Below are 19,257 nucleotides of genomic sequence, written 5' to 3'. Positions count from 1 at the left end.
TGGAATAAAGTTTGATTTTTTTCTGGTTTTGAAATAGTCATAAATAATGATATTTGGTTTTCTGTCACATGAATGTGCATATTTAATAGAGTATGAATATTCAAATATCACTCTTTATGTAGATCGCTACTTTAATCTCAAAGATTGAAGACTATTTCTGAAAGAACAATCTCGCAGATCACAAATGGTTTTCCTTTTTAGTGCAGGCTGATGTCCCATTCTGGCAACCATTCTGTACCACTATGTTATATCATTCCAAAGTATGGGAGCTTTTGTTTTTTCAAGAATGAAAGCAAATATGTTGAGGTTTTGTTACCTGAAATCACTTGGAAGCTTTTTATCTTAATGCTCTGAAGGATTATTGTAATTTTCTTAACTATGTGTCACTAATTTCATATTAAACTCAGCTGATTCATATACCTTTCTGAAAGAAAAAAAATATTTGTAGGAAATCAAATGTATAAAGTACTATGAGAAATAAATCTTCATTGGATATGTCAATTTGCTTTAAAAAAGGCTTGGTTTTGTTTTAGTAAATATATATGATCAATATTATGTATAAATTTTGAGTCTGGTTCATTCTACAGATATGTATAATAATTTAAAATATCACTGCCATGATTTAGAGGTTATTACTGAAATATTTTTCTCTTTCCTAAAGACATACATGTAGGGGGTATATGCTCTTTTATTAGCCTGAAAAGTGGAAAAATTTACCTTCAAAGAACAAAGATTTTTTCTTTTTCTATCACAAGCCATAAAGATAAAATCTTTAGGTGTCTGCTGAGTTGCAATTTCTGACCTACTACCAAGTTGAAGCTTCTTCAGGGCTGTGTAGCTGTGCCTGTGTAGAGATCCATCACAGGTCACTCTGTCATCTGGTGCTGTTTTACCCTATTGTAATTCCTTGGATAGCAGAACCAGCTTTTTCTCATGTTGCAGTCAGTGAGGAGGACCATGAAAAGCTGAGCTGAGTTATTCCTACCTGGCCCAGGGTAAGCAGGTTGGCTCTAACACTGCTCGTAACTCTGCAGAGTGAGTGGGGAGAGGGGTTTGATCAGGCCACACTGTGTAGTGGAGCCATCAGAGGGCTGGTGACATATTTTTATAGATTTTAGAAGTACTTTAGACTATAGAGCTGATAATACCATTATGTTATAGGATATATTGCTAATAGGTTCTGCTCCTTTTCCTGCTTTCCTCTGTTTTAAAGCTTCTTTTCTTATTGTACTTCCCTTCCAGCTGTTTTTAAAAATTCTAATTTCTCATAATAGCTCTTTAGACTTCTGTCTTTGATCAAAAAATGTATGCATATAGTGAGTAGGCTTTTTACTAGGAGATTGAAGTAACTCAAATGTGATCAAAGAAAACAGTGTGACAAATGCACAGAGTTTCAGGGAGCACATTTGACCTTTACCGAAAGAGTAAGTAAGTAACTATTAATACTGAAGTTTTATTTATCAAAATTTAATTGAAGTGATCAGGTGAACTGCACAGATGATATCACAGCCCCTAATAGCTGAGCATTGCAGTGCAGGGTGGGGAAGTTGAATCAGAAAGATGAGCTGTACCCTGAATGCTGACCCAGGAGTTAATCTGCTGTTTAACACTTGCATCATTTATTAATCTTGCAGGAGATGTTCAGATTCCAGGCCCTCCCACCAATGTACATGCTTCAGAAATCAGCAAAACATATGTTGTACTCAGCTGGGATCCACCTGTTCCCCGTGGCAGGGAGCCACTGACGTATTTCATTGAGAAGGTACTGCACTGCATAGTGGTGTTCTGTTGAAAGGTGCTTCATTGCTGTGTGCAGTTACATTCAAACCATTTTCAGAACTGCAGAATGAGCAATAAAACTGTGGTCTTCCAGGATTTGGAAGTGGGATATTAGAGAAGCATGGATAATCAAATGTCTTACTGTAAATTTTAATGAGCATTGAAATTTAGGACCCAGAGAAAAGGATTCCCTTATGCTATTTGCTTACTGCTGTTGAAATGAGAACAAATAATTATGTAAAGTAAAAAAAAAAAAAAAGAAAAGGAACATCTATAGTTTTCACAATCCTACAGGCACGATTCTAAGTTTTCAGTCTCTCTGTAAAAAAGGGAAGTTTCTGTTCGTTCTGTGGAAGAACAGGGAATAAACTGTAACTCATAATTTGATCCTCACTTTATGCAGGCTAATGGCAGCATCTACTATACACTGACATTTCCAATTTATCCCCTGTAAGGTCAGCAAAGAGGCAGATGCCTGTCTCAGGTTCACTGGTCCCTGGTACTCTTCATGGCTGCCTTCCTCCTCTCTTTGAATTGAAAGGGGACTTCAGTGTTCACAGTAGGAGAGGTTAGTTCTTCATCCACCTAAGTGAATAAAATTTAGATAAATCTATCTCTGAACTGTGTTTCTAAATTTTATTGGATTAGAGCAACTTGTTACAAAGTTTTCCTAGTAGGTAAAATGGGCCTCATACCTGACCTCTAAAACACAGGTCGAGCTATACTTAGTTTTTATGAATTATGCCTCTAGCACATGCACCCTCTTACCAATCCACAAACACTATACCTCTTCATAAAACTGCCACACATTCAATTTGCACCATGAATATTGTAACAACCTTTTCTCAGGCCCTTACTATGCAAGTCTTTTTCTTTGCACATCTAAAATTCTGCACATTCCTCCAGTTTATTCCCCACCTGTCCTGTTCATGTCACTCCTCTTTTTTGCAGCCCCCCAGCTTGTCTTTTCTCTCTCAGACATGCAAAAAACCCCTCCACTTCAAAAGAACTCCATAGGCCATTTCTACAGTCTTCATCATCCATTACTTGCTGGATGTTGAACAAGTTGATGTAAAGTGAACGCCACTCACTGGTTAAATTTTCCAGCAAGCATGACCATTTCTCCCACTATGCCTTATGGATTCAAAAGATGTAAGGAAAATTTTCATAGAAATAAGTATCTAGTTTTTCTTTCTATGCAATAAAATATAATGCCTTTCTTGCATTTATTCCCACTTACATATGTCTTCGCTTATCTATAAATTTTAAGAATATTGATGTAAGGATTTTTGTACCAGCTCTTGTCATGGAAACACCTTATTAGTTCCAGATTATGCAGAAATAGTCCACATAAAAAGCTCATAGGTAGATTTCTATTGAGTGTACACCTACACTTGGTTAGCTGAATTTCATTCTAAGAATGAATTGGAAAAGATACATAATCTGCTTGTTTTATACAAAATATATAGCTCCAGAAACAGTACACAGCAGTGACAGTGATAGAAAAAAGTAGTCTCAATTAAAGACCAGACTTACTGAAGGAAAGTAAGAATGAGGATTAAAAGGCTATTATTAATAAAAGAAGTTCATTGTACTAATTAATACCTGAATCTAAAATTTATTTTTGCATAAATAACTGGTATATATGAACAGCTTAGTCAGTTCATAGGTGAATGTTTGTTTTTCACTTTCCACTGTCATCTGTTAATTTACAACAGCTTCTAATTATTTTATTTCAAATGAAGAAGATTCAGTCCTGAAGAATACAAATGTATTTGTAAAACCTTCAAGAGACACAAAATGGAAATGGGTTTTCTATGTTTTCTTAAAATACTTTTTTAAAAGATAAATAAAATCAAACTGCAGAACAAAATGTGATGCTGATTCTTTGTGAAAAGAAGAAATAATTTTTTTTATGGCAAGAAGTAAAATATATGGCAAAATAATATTTATTTCATATTTTACAGCTTTTACTACAACAAAAATTGATGTTATATTTATTTTTTTCTGTTGAGAACACTAGCTGGGTTCAGTACCTATGAGAAAGATTTTGATATATGGAATCCAGCTGTTTACATTATTATTTGTCTGTTGTCGGTGTCATTATATACAGGGTAGTTTCCAAGTGCCCATGAAACACTGCTCCTCCTCTAAGAAATTCACAGTCCATCAGATTTTTCTCCCAGACTTTCTGTTCCAAAATTTTATAAACATAAAATTTGCATGCACCTATGTGCCAAATAAATTTTCTTTAATCTGCTTATTAGGCACTTGGGTTTTACTGACATTTCTGAAAGATTCCATGACTAATTTTTGGTTAAATAGTTAATGTAGGAAATCAAATGGACAGCAGACTTCTCTCAGAGTACTGATTTTCTGGCTCTCCTCCATGTGCAGTTGTGGTGATGATAAGCTCAGCTGCTGTATTGAGAATACACAAAAGCAATTACTTTATTTGATGAATGCTTTTCGGGGACATGACCTTACTCAACAGAATAAATAAAGCTGTGAGTAAAGTAACATTTCCCTCCCTATCTTTCTGCAAAATTTAGGGCTTGTTTGCTTGACTCTAAACCTTTAGGTGTGTTCATGTGAGTTTTGCAGGACATGAAATAATGAATGAAAGTAATTTTTTGGGGCCAATCACAGTTGAGAGTCACAGCCCTAAAAGAAGTCTGGCTGTATGTACAAGTGTGTATGTATTGAAGTCGAGAAAGGCAAGGAGACAGTGAGTTATTCCGACCTTTTTGTAGAATAATGGAAAGCACCAGCAATGAGAATTTGCATATGTTTAAGTCAGGCATTTGAGAGTGATCCTTCTCTCATAGCTCTTAAATAAATTCATGACAGGATGCAATACAGCAATATGTTTAATTTTTGACAGTTCACAGAAATGATTCATGGCTTTTTTGTTGTTTTTTGTAGTCCATGGTTGGCAGCGGAAGTTGGCAAAGAGTCAATGCACAGGTTGCAGTAAAATCTCCTCGCTATGCAGTGTTTGACCTTGCAGAAGGAAAACCATATGTTTTCCGAGTGTTGTCAGCAAATAAAAATGGCATCAGTGATCCATCTGAAATCACAGAACCTATTCAACCACAAGATACTATTGGTAAGGTATTAATTGCAAGACATTAATATAAAAAACAATAGATATTTTACAAACTGGAAATAGACAACTCTCATTAGAGTATAACTATAATAATAGTAGTTGTGCTCAATTCTGTAAATGATTTTAAAAAGACCAAGATGACATATTTTAGAGATTTTCCTGAATTTTCCTAGTGATCACAGTCCTTGCTACTGGAAACAATAATCAGTACAATTTTTTTAGTTATTCACTCTTCAGTGTTCTATTAATGTGACATCAAAAAATAGTTTAATCAGTAACTTTGATAATTATATTTTCTGGCTCACGTAATTATATACTACCTAATTCCCTACAGTTTCAGCTAGATAAGGTAACCTTTGATTTCTTTCTTAGTATTCTGAGTTGCAAATTACTGCTACTGCACTGTTCCTCTGTCATACAGATGAGTAGACTTCAGCAAAAGACACAACTACATATTCAGTGGTGATTTTCCATATGAAAATGAAGTGTTTATCTTGGGGTCACATTCAAAAACACAAATGAAAATTTAGGGAGTGGTTATTCATCTTGTTTTCGAGATATTTGTTTTGTTTTTGCAGTTTTGCAGAAGCCACACATAACAGTTTGATGTATTGATAGCCGTCACCTTAAGTGCACATATCTTACTAGTACACTTTCTAGTAATATACAAAATATTTACAGTATCTGATATACCATAGTTAAAAAATATAATCCATAGTTTCAGCTTGATCTGTAACTACATGACAAAAAAAAAGAATCTTTTGCTTTCATATATTCTTGATTTGATGTCTCATTAATACATAGAAAGTATTTAAACCATTCAACATTCCCCAAGGTAGGGAAGAAAAACACTGTATTTATTGCACTTAGTACAGAAAATAAGCTATCCCTTAGGGGTTAGCGCAACACCTTCTGCATAACTCACAGCTTTAGATGAAGCACAACGCAGAAGAATCTATTTTAAAGAGAAACTTCAGGACTATTTTCAGAGACAGAGTTTGCCACCTGAGTTAAAATATATCAGAAACACTTGGCTCCTTTTAGTTGCCTGCACTTAGTGTCATTTGTTATTCTTAAGGGTGACTGGGACACCTTCATGGGGATGGAAATCTTTACACAGTGATTGTTGGTACCTTATGAGCAGAAACTAAAAAATGGTTGGGGTATTCTAGGCCATTCTAAATGACACTTAAAATGATGGAATTTAATTGAGTGGTAAAGGAGTATTCAGTTTGAGGTTAAAATCTAAATTTAGGTATTTCCATATAGGTATCTACAGGTGCAGTAGATGCTTCTGCTCTGAGTGTGGCCATTGGAGGCTGGAATATAAGGTGACTGATGTTATAAGTTGCCCCATGTCACCCAGCTGTAGAGTGTCTGTTTTGGGGTGAGATGAATAATTTTTAGAACTCTACTGAGCACTGTTGGAAGACTCGGTTTAACTGGCCAAAGTGATATCTTTTTCAAATGCTTTCAGTCTGCCATTTCAGAGGACTGTAGGTATTATCTCCCGAGTCATATGTGACAACTCCATGAAGAAGGGACAGATGGTCCAAAATGGCCCTAAATTAATTTGTGTAACTGAGTTAAGCCCTAGCTCTTTGACTATAGTGGAAGCTCAAGAATATGTGCTTGTAGACATACATAAAAACTTAAATGTAGGTACATTAATTGGACTGAATCCATTTGATCTTGCATATTTATTGCATAAAGTATAGCAGTATGTAAGTATTAATTTTTATTTTAATATTAAAAGACTAAGTGGAAAACATGCTGCCTTTCTTTTGTGCTTAAATCCAATTTATTGGACTGAATCCATTTGATCTTACATATTTATTGCATAAAATATAGCAGTATTAAGTATTAATTTTTATTTTAATATTAAAAGACTAAGTGGAAAACATGCTGCCTTTCTTTTGTTTCATGGTGCTTGCAGTTCTCTGCAGTATCAATCTAAGGAAACTAAAATATCTTCAAAAGGCGAGTACTGGGTGTTTCTTTTAACCTGTCGTGTTAGGCTGAGACACTGATTTAGTTTCTTGCATTGTGAAAGCTCAGATAGATATTTTATAGTGTACAGACTGTGTGCTGGTTCTTACTAAGGGGTTTTTTTTTTCATTTGGATCTCAATATTTCTGGTTCTATTTATGCACATTCATCTGTTTAGATGGGGGTAAACTGACAACGAACTTTCTTTGCATGTAAAGTGCATAGTGTGCACATTGAGAGAACTCAATGCACAGTGTACATTGAGAGAACTGTAGTCAACTAATTGGAGAAAGCTTTATCCTCTTCTTCTTGATGGTGTTGAGGTTGGTCCTGGAGTGCTGTTTCCCAGTTCTGGCTTTCTTAGTCCAGAGGGATGGTTATAAAGTGGAGAGGTCCTCTGTATGGCAACCAAAATGACCAGGGTATTAGAGATTGTGACCTATGAAGAGAGGTGTTTATTTAGTTTGAAGACTTGCAAAGATGATGGTGTCAAACTTTTCAGCATTGTCAAATGACAAATAGAGGCATGAGCCAAAAATTGTAGCTTAGTAAGTTTATTCTGCACATACTCTTTTAATGAGAAAGGTGCAAGGTGCAAGAGTGCAGTGACAGAAAAGGTTGTGCAGGTAAGCTGTGAAATCTCCGTTGTCAGGTTTCAAGCCTCATACAAATCCATAACTGACACACTGATTTAGTCTTGGTGATGATCCCACTCTCAGTGATAGGGTGGATGGACTAGATGGTCCCCAGAGATCCCTTCCAACCAGTGTTCCTATGCTTCTATGACTTTCATCTAGCTATTTTTAGATAAAATTTTGGCATTAAAATGTATGCTTGAAGTTATCCTGAAAAGCTCATCTTTTTGGAATTGGGACTGTCATTAGTTAACAGTAAGACAGTATTTCTTAATCCTCATGATATAATATCTCTATAGTTTATGTGCATTTCTTACTGACACAGTAATGCTACAGGGACATAAGCTATACATCAACCTCTTATTTGAGAGGGAAATTAGTGAGTGAAGATTTTCATATCTGTATACTTTTATCCACACTCATAGTTGAAAATATGTGCTTCTATAATTGACTATCATAAAACCTGTATAAAATCATATAGGTAAGGAGCCTGACAGAACATTTTGAAAAAAAAATAGAAAAAAAATATTTGTATACACACATATATATATAGGTATCCAGACGTAAAGAAATATATTAAAATACATATCATATAACAATATTAACATGGTATGAGTAGTTATAGATGTAATGATTACATATTATCAAATTATACAGTGTTTCATCTAGTTCAAATTACTTTTATTTGTATGTATTTTCTAATATTTATTTGTTTTATCTCTTTTTCTTAGTTTTACCATCTGCACCTGGTCAGGTGGTGGCCACAAGGAATACAAAAACATCAGTTGTAGTTCAATGGGATAAACCAAAACACGAAGAGGATTTATATGGCTACTACATTGAGTATTCTGTGGTGGGATCAAATCGCTGGGAACCCAGTAACCATAAACCTATTAAATATAACAGGTATTGATAACATTCCTGTATTTTTGGGCGGTTCGAAAACTGCAGGATATTTTTAAGACAATTTATGTGCTAAGCCATAGGATTATAATTGAAGGAGAATGTTGAATGAATGTGAAGAACAGTCTGCAGACTCTCAGAACCAAGATTTCCAAATTGTAGTGCAATTCCCCTCCCCATTTTTTTTTTTTAATGAATGTGAAGAAGAACAGTCTGCAGACTCTCAGAGCCAAGATTTCCAAATTGTAGCGCAATTCCCCTCCCCATTTTTTTTCATATATTTTTCTATTACATGACTTCAGTTTTAAAAGCAAATTCTAGAGACTTTATTTGGAGTGTCTGGGACATGAGCAAGTGCAGAATATGCCCTTTTAAATATATGAGTTATGTTGTGGAGTAAACAGACCTGATGAGGAAGAGTATGAGAAAGGAGAGGGAATTCTAAAGCTTTATCATAGTCCATGAATAACAGAGCAAAAGGTCAGGCCATTTCTGCTATAAATATGATGCTAAAAGTGCTTTGGCAGCTGACATTATTGTGCAGGAAAGCCAAGTGTCCCATTCCAGAAACATCAGAGCTCCTTGATCTGTTACATCTCTGGATAAAGAACAGTAGACCCTGTTTCTAATTCCCTTGTCATGAGTTTGACACTGTTTGAATTTCTGATGATTTCTTACTCTCTCCTGAAGATATCAGACTTCATTATGAGATTCTTCAAGCAATTTCCTCTGTGAAAAGTCATATTTATTCTCATTGGAATCAATAATCAAATGTGAAGATTAGATTCTTAGTTTGTATTTTGTATAACAAGCACATAATTTTTTGTTTAGTGTATTATGTCAGTCATTAACTGAGTGACTTTGTATTCTGATGAGTCCTTTTTTCAAGTAGTCAAGAAATTCGATCAAAAAAAGTAGAGACTAGTTCTTGGTCAAAGAGGGTTCAGAAAGCACAAAAATAAGAAAAAAACATTTTGTTTCTTCATATTTGAACATATATTGCAATAGGATAGCTCTGAACCTTTTATTTAGTACAGTTATTACCTAAGAAACTCAGATCAAAACTCAAAACTATTTTTGACAATGAATATAAAATTACCGTGAAAGATACAGTTCCTTCCCAGAAAAGATTAGAATTTAGCAAGGCAAAGTTCAGAGGGAATATAATATATTTTATCTGACTTCACCTGCTAGATGAGTACTAACAATCTAATGAGTACTGTGATTTTTGCTGCAGCATCCCTTCCAGTTATATCGTACTACATCATGCCTTTTATTGCAGTTTCCCTCTTGGAAATATTTTCCTTTGTGAAGTACTCATGAAGTTGAGCTTTTTAATTGATACAACAATTTTATGTTAGAGCACAGAATGATTCTTGTAAAATATACACTAATATGTGATGCTATCTTTTTTAACCCAGGTTTGTTGTTCATGGTTTGGAAACTGGAGAGCAATATGTCTTCCGTGTGAAAGCTGCGAATGCTGTAGGATTGAGTGAAAACTCGCAGGAGTCGGAGGCTGTAACAGTGCAGGCAGCCCTTAGTAAGTGTGATTCTGTGCAACTCAGCTTCTTCTTTTCCAAATGAGGGACATATCTTCAGCAATCATCTCCTTTGGTTCTGATTTACTATAATAGTATACCCTTGCAGCCGTCATGCACATCTGTTTAATGATGTCTATTCTCTGGCATGTGTCTATTCCAGAGAAAATACATTGTTTTATATAAAAAGTTATTTATAATGACTATTAGAAATATTGGGTAAGATGCACTTTAATGACCAGGTTGCCTTTTGCTCCTAGGCCGTATCAAATAAATTTAAAAAGTGAGTAAGTTAGACAATTAGTTTCTAAGTGACTTGGAGTGGTGCAAATCATTTCAGCATGGTATCTGCTCCAGTTATAAGAGTTTCAGTAAACTTTATTACTGAAATTACAAAAAAGAGAGAAAATCCCCTTTGTTTGCTCCAGGTTGGAGGGCAATCTACCTCCTCTGGTGTCCCACAAAGAAAATTTCTCTGTAAGATCAACTGTGAAGCCTTCAGTGGGAATGGTACATATTGAGTGAAGGGTTGAATAAGTATTTACAACAAAGAATACACTGGGCTATCGTGGTTCAATTTGAATTAAGAGACAGTGTCAGCTCCATACTGAAAAAAATTTAAATAGGACACATTTTCCCCAGAAGAGTGCCCTCAACCTCTAGGAGAAAACTAGTAGACATATTTGTGATAAATAATTCTCTAAAAAATTTATAATTCAGTGTAGTCAATAGCAAGTAAATTTGTATATTACTGACAAAGTTACTCTATTTGACTTTTTTAGGAGGAAGTGTGTCTCATATGGGTAGGTGGTGCATGGACCCTTGCACATCTATCACCACAGTGTTGTAAATGCACTTGCACCTATTTGTCACTGTGTGCCTTGGAGATGAGGGTTGCATGGGGTGTATCATCAAACACAGAGCACGTGGATCTTACACACACTTATGGGATGTGGATAGTTTTTGTCCATTTTTGTAGCCTTTACAGAATTTAGCAGGATTGTTTAGAGATGACCAGAATCTCTCTGTAGTATTAGTTTAAGATTATTTACAGGAATTTGCTATGGTCATTCTTATTTACCAAGAAGTGGCAGTAAACACTAAGACCACATTTTGTGACCTCTGAGTACAGCACTATTTCTGAAAAAAAAAAAAGTATGAAAGGGCAGCTCTGCTGATTACTATTGGTTTTCATGGTGACCACTAGTACAGCTACAGATCAGGGACTGTGCTAAGGTCTTTGCTAATGTATTCCTTTCTGAATGAGGTAAGTTACATTCTCTCAAGTTTTACTGGTAATTCAACTGAAAGTATCAGATCAGCTTTAGGGACAGGTGTTTAGCTGTACTGATTGAAGCACTCCCGTGTCAAGACAGGGGTGTCTTTGGGCAGACTTTAAAGTATGGATGACAAATGCAAAACTGCTTGCTACAAGTGGTGCTTGCCAGTAGGAGGGAATTAAAAAGCTCAGAAAAAGGGTTTTCTTCATCCATAGGAAGGTGCCTTGGTGACATTTCTGCTTCTGCTACAGAAGGGAGTAAACCCATGCAAGGAACATCATGAAGGACATTACTTTTCTCCTCAACATGGGTTTAGTTACTGAAATTCTAAATATCTTCTGTTCTTTCTGGGTCAAAAAGCAGTCACAATCTGAATAAAACATATAACATCAGGACAGTACAGGAAAACTGTGGTGGCCATAGATCAGTCAGTCACATGACTTAATTTCATTCAAATATTTTTTCTTTTTTTACTGGATGAGTCTTACTGTATTCCATAAGTATTTGAGCAGCTTATTTTTTTTCTTCCTAGGACGAGGTCTTCTGACCCATTTAAATCCTTTAGCATAATTTTTGGTTTGGAGATGCTGGCATTACTATTTCCCTGCAAAAATCATCTATTCTTCTTTGCTACCTTCTGAGAGGGCAAAACATTTGGCAGATGTTTTAAAATCTCCCATGTTTATATCTGGTGATAAAATGAATGCTGGTTAGCAGCTTTACAACTTTTTACTTTGCTCTCATTGTGCAGCTGAGAACAGTATGCTGCAGAAAACAGAAGCAAGATCAAAAATGCTAAGTAACTTCTACACTGCAGTGTTTTTAGACTCTGTCCTAACTCTTAAGTTGCTTATTTCCTTGTTAGCTTGTCCTTCATATCCTCACGGTATCACTCTTCTGAACTGTGATGGGCATTCAATGACCCTTGGCTGGAAAGCACCAACATACAGTGGAGGCTCACCAATCCTTGGCTATTATATGGATAAACGGGAAGCTAACCATCAAAACTGGCATGAAGTCAATTCTTCCCTTATTACCCGGACAATTTACACGGTTAGTATTTTTTGCTCATTATGTTTTTGCAGTTGATTTGAATTTTTTTTTTTTTTTTTTTTTTTTTTTTAACAGAGAAATTCCTTAAATACTTACTTCAATAAAACTAGGCACTTCCATTCAGAGTGCAGCAATGTTACACCTGGGCTAAAAGATCATTACCATCTCCTACTGTGCAATTCTAATACAAATAAGACCACTGTGATATGTAAATTTTGGAGGGAAAATTGTGAAGCACATTTTTCACAAGGAATAAGAAGAATGAGCTATAAAATGTTCCCCAAGCTATTTTTGTTAATGATCACTGTATGCACCATCACTATAAAAACATACAGAGAAAGGATGGAAGCATTTTGCAGGACAAACAGCTGCTCTCTGTAGTACTGAGGACTTGCAAACAAAATGGAGATGGGTTGAGGAAAATATAACTGTTTCTGTTCTTACTCTCAAAATCTGCCTTCAGCTGAAAAGGCATGTTTATTAATGAACTCAGCATTATGTCTCGTCACCTCCTTCACAGAATACAGTTTTGAAATAAATTACTTCTGGTTGCACTTGCAATTTATGAAATGTTTCTTAAAATAAGAAAATTTTGATGTAAACTTCCATGAAGAAAAGTTAGGGAGATAGGATATACCAAGTAATCAATCAATGTGATGCTTTTTAAATTAAAGTAAACAATCAGATTTTACTCACAAATACCAAAAATTTTATTTCTACAAGTCAGCAAATTTCCTGTAAACCTTAGGACAGAAGTCTTGCAGGTAATTTGACACTGAAGTAGAAGATAATAATGCAGATGAGCTGGGGGAGAATGTTTCATGCATAGAAAGCAGGCAGCAATACTCAGGTGTGTGTGTGCTTGTGACTGATTCCATGAGTGGCATCTCTGACATAGCAGATGGACCATGGATGCTGAGAAATAAAAAAGGGCAAGGAGGATTGGCATGAAAGGGCAATACTAAGTAATGCTTTCCACATATTTTTGTTCTTAATGCATTTGTAAACAAATGAGTAATGTAAATTAGGGCTTACCATTGAGAATTTGGCTAGGTATTTAAGTGTCAGTCCTGCCAGTAACTGTATTTGTGCCTAAAGGTGCATCTTCATACATTAGTTTAAATGGCTAGAATCTGAAATACTGATGGTGAACAAAACCAAGACAGCTTTTAGTAGCACAGAATATTTTATTACATGCTGCAAACTGTGAATGCCTGAGATGTTCAGTACAGCACTGGGAAATCACTAAAGGTTTAATCTTCTCTGTTCAAATGATTCTATGGGAGACCCACAAATATTCTTTCCCTTAATAACCTTGGATTTCAAAATAATTTTTACAGAATGATCTATTTTTCTGTCTTTTGGGTCACACTATATAGCTCCTTGTCTTCAGGAATATATGTCTGAATTATTTTGGTGCCTGACTTTTCTGTATTATCTTGTTTGCTTTGGTCTTGTATTTGATGCTATCCCATATGTTTGTTACCATCACATTTTTTTATAATTTACAAAATCAACCATAATCCTTTCTATAGCTCACATTTTCAAAGAAAACTATTCATGAAAATCTAAAACTGTTTGGTATCTCCACTAGGAGTACCACTCTTAGCTATGTCTCTTGAGACATATGATTAAATATAACTGTGGAAAAATTATTCAGAGGAATCAGGTGTAGAAGACTTGTTTTTTTGTATTTAGGTGTCCTGGAAGAAGAAGGATGGAAGAGGGCTGCTGCCATGAGGTGTTTTGGGTGTCAAGACATTAATGCCTTTTAGTCCTTCACTTTGATCTTAAAATCTGAGATGCTGCTGTGGGGATGGACTCTTTAGATAAATCAGATTTCATTTACCAGGGATGTTTGCAGAGGATTATTATGGAATCTGCTCATCCCATTACCAGTGCTTACTTTCTCACTTTGTAGTGGTAGGTAACATCAAAAGAGAAAGATTCATACAAGCTACAAAATACTACTGAGAGGCTCTTTCCTATAGTTACATCACAACATTGTAGAATTAATTGATTTTTCTTTTATTTTCCTATAATTTCATTTTCTTCCTAGGTCAGTCCTTTGTGACCTTTTTAAGCAAAACACAATTTTAACTCTCACTTAAGTGAATGGCTTATGAACAGCCATTCACAAGCAATGCAAGAAGGTATTTAATTTTGGAACACTCACCCATAAGTATCTGCTGGTGGTCATTCATTGATTTGGCTCCTTGAATCTTTGCTCTAAACTCTTACAACTTTTCATGCCAAAATATGACTGCTGTTATTCCTGAGATTGTGTGACTGAGATGTGGACATATAGAACTCTCCGGTGTGTTTGGTTTGAGTAAAGTCTTCAATTTCAACCCTTCAGCACAGCAGTAAGGCCTGATAATCAATTAACTAATGTTTATATCCAAGTATTTATTAAATGAATGTAAATAATGGCTTTTGATATATTAAATTGTTTTCTCAAATGAAAAAAGGTAGAGGATTTGACTGAAGATGCCTTCTATGAATTCAAAGTTGCTGCTGCAAATCTGGTTGGAATAGGTCAACCTTCAGATCCCAGTGAGCATTTTAAGTGTAAAGCCTGGACTATGCCAGAACCTGGTAAGTATATTAGTTCTTCATTAATCTTAAAGTCCTTAAAACACAGCCATGGAGTCCCAGCCAAACTCTGCAGGATATATTTTGCTTAATTTCTTCCATAGTTCTTGTTAAGGTTGCCCTTGCTTATGAGATCTGTTAAAAGTTACCACCACACCTCCAGTGATGACATCTATTTCCTGGGAAACAGATGACCTTTACTTAGCCTGCTGAGTGTCCCTTTCTTTCACTGCTCTCTCCAGCTCAGAAGAATGTTGAGTCTTTAGTCTCTTTGTATCTCTATCACCTCTTTAAGCCCTACAAGCTACACCTCACACTCACTACCTGTACAATATCTCTGCACCATAAATGCAGTCCGTTAGAAATATTCCTGGAGTTTCAGACTCCAAAACTACATTGGCTTTTGATCATAAATAACACATGAAAGAGGTCTGTTTCTTGACGTAGAGACAAGTGGCACAGCTAGTCTTCTATTCTCCAATAGAGTACTTGTGTAGGTGTTGGGTTGTACCTAGGTGATACCTGAGAGATTATTATTAGTCAGGTGTTAGAACAAATGTCCTAGCAAACCTACAGTAGTAGTGACAGTGAACAAACTGGAGACACTACTCTAAATAAGTATTTTTCAATGCTGAGTAGAGCACTTAGAGAGTAACTCTACCTTCTGCAAGTCATTTGCCTGCTTAAAAATCCCCCTCTTTTTGCCTTCTAAAACAAAAATTATACTATTAAGTTCCAAGTTATCTCCTTTAAATGCTCATATTCTTTGCTGAAAAGCCATTTATCTTTATGTTTTGTAGCTAAATTCTTCAAAGTTCAAAAATATTAACATATGGATTTAATAACATGACCAAACTGTCAATAACAAAACAGTTAATCTCCTGACCTTAACTCACTTTAATTGCATTTTCTTATAATCTTGTGATATTTAGTGTAAATTCATCATCATTTGAACAATTATTTTTCCACAATTATCTACGATTTATGCTCTCTACAGTTTTTTCAAAACATTATTGAAATTGCGGTGTGTAAAGAAGTGAAAATTATCCTTCATTTTAATGACAGATAAAGAAATAAAATAAAACGTATTTTCAGGAAATGGAGAGAGTGAAATTTCCATAATGAACGATCTGACCTTTTTAGTGTTTGGGTGATTACATTGTTCTCATTATGATATGAGTTGAATAGACAGTATTGCTTTCCTCCTGCTTAAAAAAAAACCACTACAGGCAAACAACATTACCCACCCTGCAAAAAAACTCAAATCTCCATACCTGTTAAATATTTCACAAGCCTTTTTAAAAATACATTTTTAAACAATGGTTTAGCAATAATGAAAAGAAATAATTGAGGTTAAGAACTGGGAGAAAGAGCCTGACCTGCTTCCCAGACTTACTAAAGGTACTGAGGACTAGTGCAATGTGACTGCAATATACTCCCAGTGTCAACAAAATATTCTTCCATATATAGAATATTTGATATAGAAGGAAGGTTTCCTGAGAAAGGCCAAAACATTTTGCAGGATTTCCAGCATAAGTGATGGATTCTTTGCCCAGAGTCTATAATTATTTCATCCTTCCACAGAACTTTAGTCTTAGGTGTCTTTGTGAGTTTCTGTGTGCTAGCAATGATAGTTAATGGATTATCTTACATTGCTTTAAATAAAAAGAAATGTCTGGAGTCTCTGACTCCTCAGAATAGAACATGCTTCATTACATTTTTCCTTCTACTGTCTAGATTTCTATCAGGTCCATTTGACAGTGTATTTTTAATTATCTGTGGATATATGGATATTCAGATTGAGATTTTTAAAAGAGCCATGAGGGAAGCCTTTAGGTTCCTTGAAAATGGCATTCTTTCCCTGAGAAATATAATATTTATCTTTATATCTGTTAATATCTTTAACATATATTTAATATGGTTTTTTTCTGAAATGTGTTTATCCACTTTGGAGAAAAGCTTGTCTCATTTTTTTTCTTTCCCCCAGTGCATTTGCTGAATGTCATCTTTTACAAATTTTATGTTCATTCATCATTGGCTAACATCATGTAGGTTGGAATGGCAATTAGATTTATTTGTAAGGCTTTCCACTCCTTTTTTGTTATTATTTTAAATGGTAAGATGTGTTGTAAAGAAAATTAATATCTTGAAAACTGAGGAAATCTTAAAGTCTCAAGTTAATCCTTAAGCCTTCAGCTTTCTACATCTAAAGCACAAAAAGCAAGCAATATAATTTGACTGAATATGAGAATTCTGTCATGAGTGTTTGACCATGGTAGGAAAGGGATATAATTATGCCTTTACGTTTATATTTATTTACACTAGTAAATAAATATCAAGAGTATAGTAAAAACAATTGCTATAAGTTACACTGAATGGCACTTCAACAGTTATGTGAAAGAGAAGGAAAGTATAGTACGAAGAAGATAACCTGGTAGTTGCAAGCATAAACTCTCACTTATTTGTAGAGTATCAGGATATTTTTGGTTTAAATATTTCTCCTAACAGATATCATTCATCCTGAAAAGTTCCTCTCAGCTGCAGCTATCCAGTTCTCAATAAAAATTCTTTTATCAGGGAACAAGAAGCCTGATCCAAAGTCCCTTGGTGCCACCGGATTTTGGATTACTTTGAAAGATCATGGCTCATGTATGCTAATGGAAAGATAAAAAACCTGATGTTAAATTATGAACCTAAATCAGGCTCAGTGAAGCAACTTTGATGTGAGGCTGGTGAGTTAAATAATAGACAAGAAGCCTCTCTTTCTTGTTGGAAAATCTTAAACTGCATGGATTTTCCACATGATTAGCTTAACCTTAAAATAGAGTTACTGAGATCTAGCTAAGCTAGTATGCTTCAGAATACTGATGTCACTCGCTGTATGAGGCAGGTATTGCTGTATACAGCCATGAGGGGGAAATGGCCTAAATACAACATATACCAAGTGTATTCTAAAAGATGAAATTTTTGAAAGCAGATACAGTCAAAATTTTAGCGATACATTTCAGCCTCTACAGGAACTGCTTGCAAAATTTTATTATATTGAAGTGAATTTCCAATATTTGAAATATTTTAGGTCCTGCCTATGATCTCATGATATGTGAAATTAGAAAAACATCACTAGTTCTTCTGTGGAAAGCTCCTGTGTATGAAGGCAAAAGCCCCATTACTGGGTATTTAGTGGACTATAAAGAAGTAGATGCAGAAGACTGGATCACTGCTAATGAAAAACCCACTTCAAAGCGCTATTTTAAGGTAACATTTTCATTGATTAATATTAATATAAAACTAAGTAGTAGAAGTTCTGATTGAGTATAAAAATGATGTGCATTTGAACTTCAGCTTCTGCTAATGTCTTCATATGAGTAAACAAAATAGTAGATTGTTTTTTAAATTGGCTTTGCTCTTTATCTTGTTTTTTAAATTGGCTTTGCCCTTTATCTTGTTTAAGGTCACTGATTTACATGAGGGTCATACCTATGTTTTCAAAGTTCGTGCAGTGAATGATGCTGGGGTAGGCAAGTCATCTGAAATATCTGAACCAGTGCTTGTTGAGGAACGGCCAGGTAAAATGAACTGTTTAATCTCCTCTGTTTCTAAAGTACTTGGAGTTGCATTTAATCAATCTAATTTGATATTGTATCACTATAAGTATTTAAAAAATTAAGAATCTCTTCGCTTTAAAACTTAAAGAAATAATTATGTGGATATGGAGACAGCGATTAGAATTTTTTCATTTTTTCCTTTACTTACTTCAGGAGTTATTTGATAATCAGTTGTTCTGGTTTTTATTCTAACAAAGGTGCTACTTGTTGTGAAACACATTTCTTAAAGCTTCAGGAATGATAATAAAATTGGTTTGTTTAAACATTCATATCTTCTCACATTCAGTTATATCTTATTCATTTGTTTCTCAATAAGCATTTATTAGTATTATCATTCATTTCTTGCATGTAGAGTAAGAAACTTAATAGCATGTGATGCTAAGTCAGCATATGACATAAACCTGCTTTAAGATCTGCTAATAAAATCACTATATTTTAGGACAAAATAGATATGGGCTTTAGTAATTTATGAATTTCACCTTGACAGAAAAATGCAGTCTTGACATTTGCATTGATTCCTATTTTGCAGGAACAAAAGAAATCTATTCAGGTGTGGATGATGAGGGTAATATTTACCTGGCTTTTGAGTGCAAAGAAGCAACAGATGCATCTCATTTTGCATGGGGTAAATCTTATGAGGAGATTGATGATTCTCATAAATTTAAGATTGAAACAGAAGGAAATCAGTAAGTAATGCCAATCTACCAAAGGAAATCAGTAAGTCATGTTGAAAATGTGATACACAGCTAATTATATTCTTTTTAATTG

At 34.8% G+C, this 19,257-nt stretch overlaps 1 protein-coding gene across 2 annotated transcripts in view; it reads left to right on the top strand.

Annotated features, from left to right (window-relative positions):
- MYOM2 (myomesin 2) overlaps positions 1 to 19,257 on the top strand; it is a 75,684-nt gene that overhangs the window by 31,905 nt on the left and 24,522 nt on the right. The window contains exons 15-24 of one of the 2 annotated variants that reach the window (XM_039715713.1): positions 1,635 to 1,762; positions 4,705 to 4,888; positions 8,244 to 8,418; positions 9,837 to 9,958; positions 10,739 to 10,759; positions 12,102 to 12,289; positions 14,761 to 14,887; positions 17,961 to 18,139; positions 18,336 to 18,450; positions 19,019 to 19,175. In XM_039715713.1, coding sequence (XP_039571647.1) covers positions 1,635 to 1,762; positions 4,705 to 4,888; positions 8,244 to 8,418; positions 9,837 to 9,958; positions 10,739 to 10,759; positions 12,102 to 12,289; positions 14,761 to 14,887; positions 17,961 to 18,139; positions 18,336 to 18,450; positions 19,019 to 19,175 — 1,396 coding nt within the window. The remainder of the gene's footprint in view (positions 1 to 1,634; positions 1,763 to 4,704; positions 4,889 to 8,243; positions 8,419 to 9,836; positions 9,959 to 10,738; positions 10,760 to 12,101; positions 12,290 to 14,760; positions 14,888 to 17,960; positions 18,140 to 18,335; positions 18,451 to 19,018; positions 19,176 to 19,257) is intronic. The other variant, XM_039715714.1, reaches the window with a different exon arrangement.

Source organism: Passer montanus, unplaced genomic scaffold (genome assembly GCF_014805655.1).
Source record: "Passer montanus isolate IOZ18808 unplaced genomic scaffold, ASM1480565v1 scaffold34, whole genome shotgun sequence".
Lineage (NCBI taxonomy): Eukaryota > Metazoa > Chordata > Aves > Passeriformes > Passeridae > Passer > Passer montanus.
Note: the sequence above shows the minus strand (reverse complement) of the source record. Positions and strands in the feature narration are given on the sequence as shown.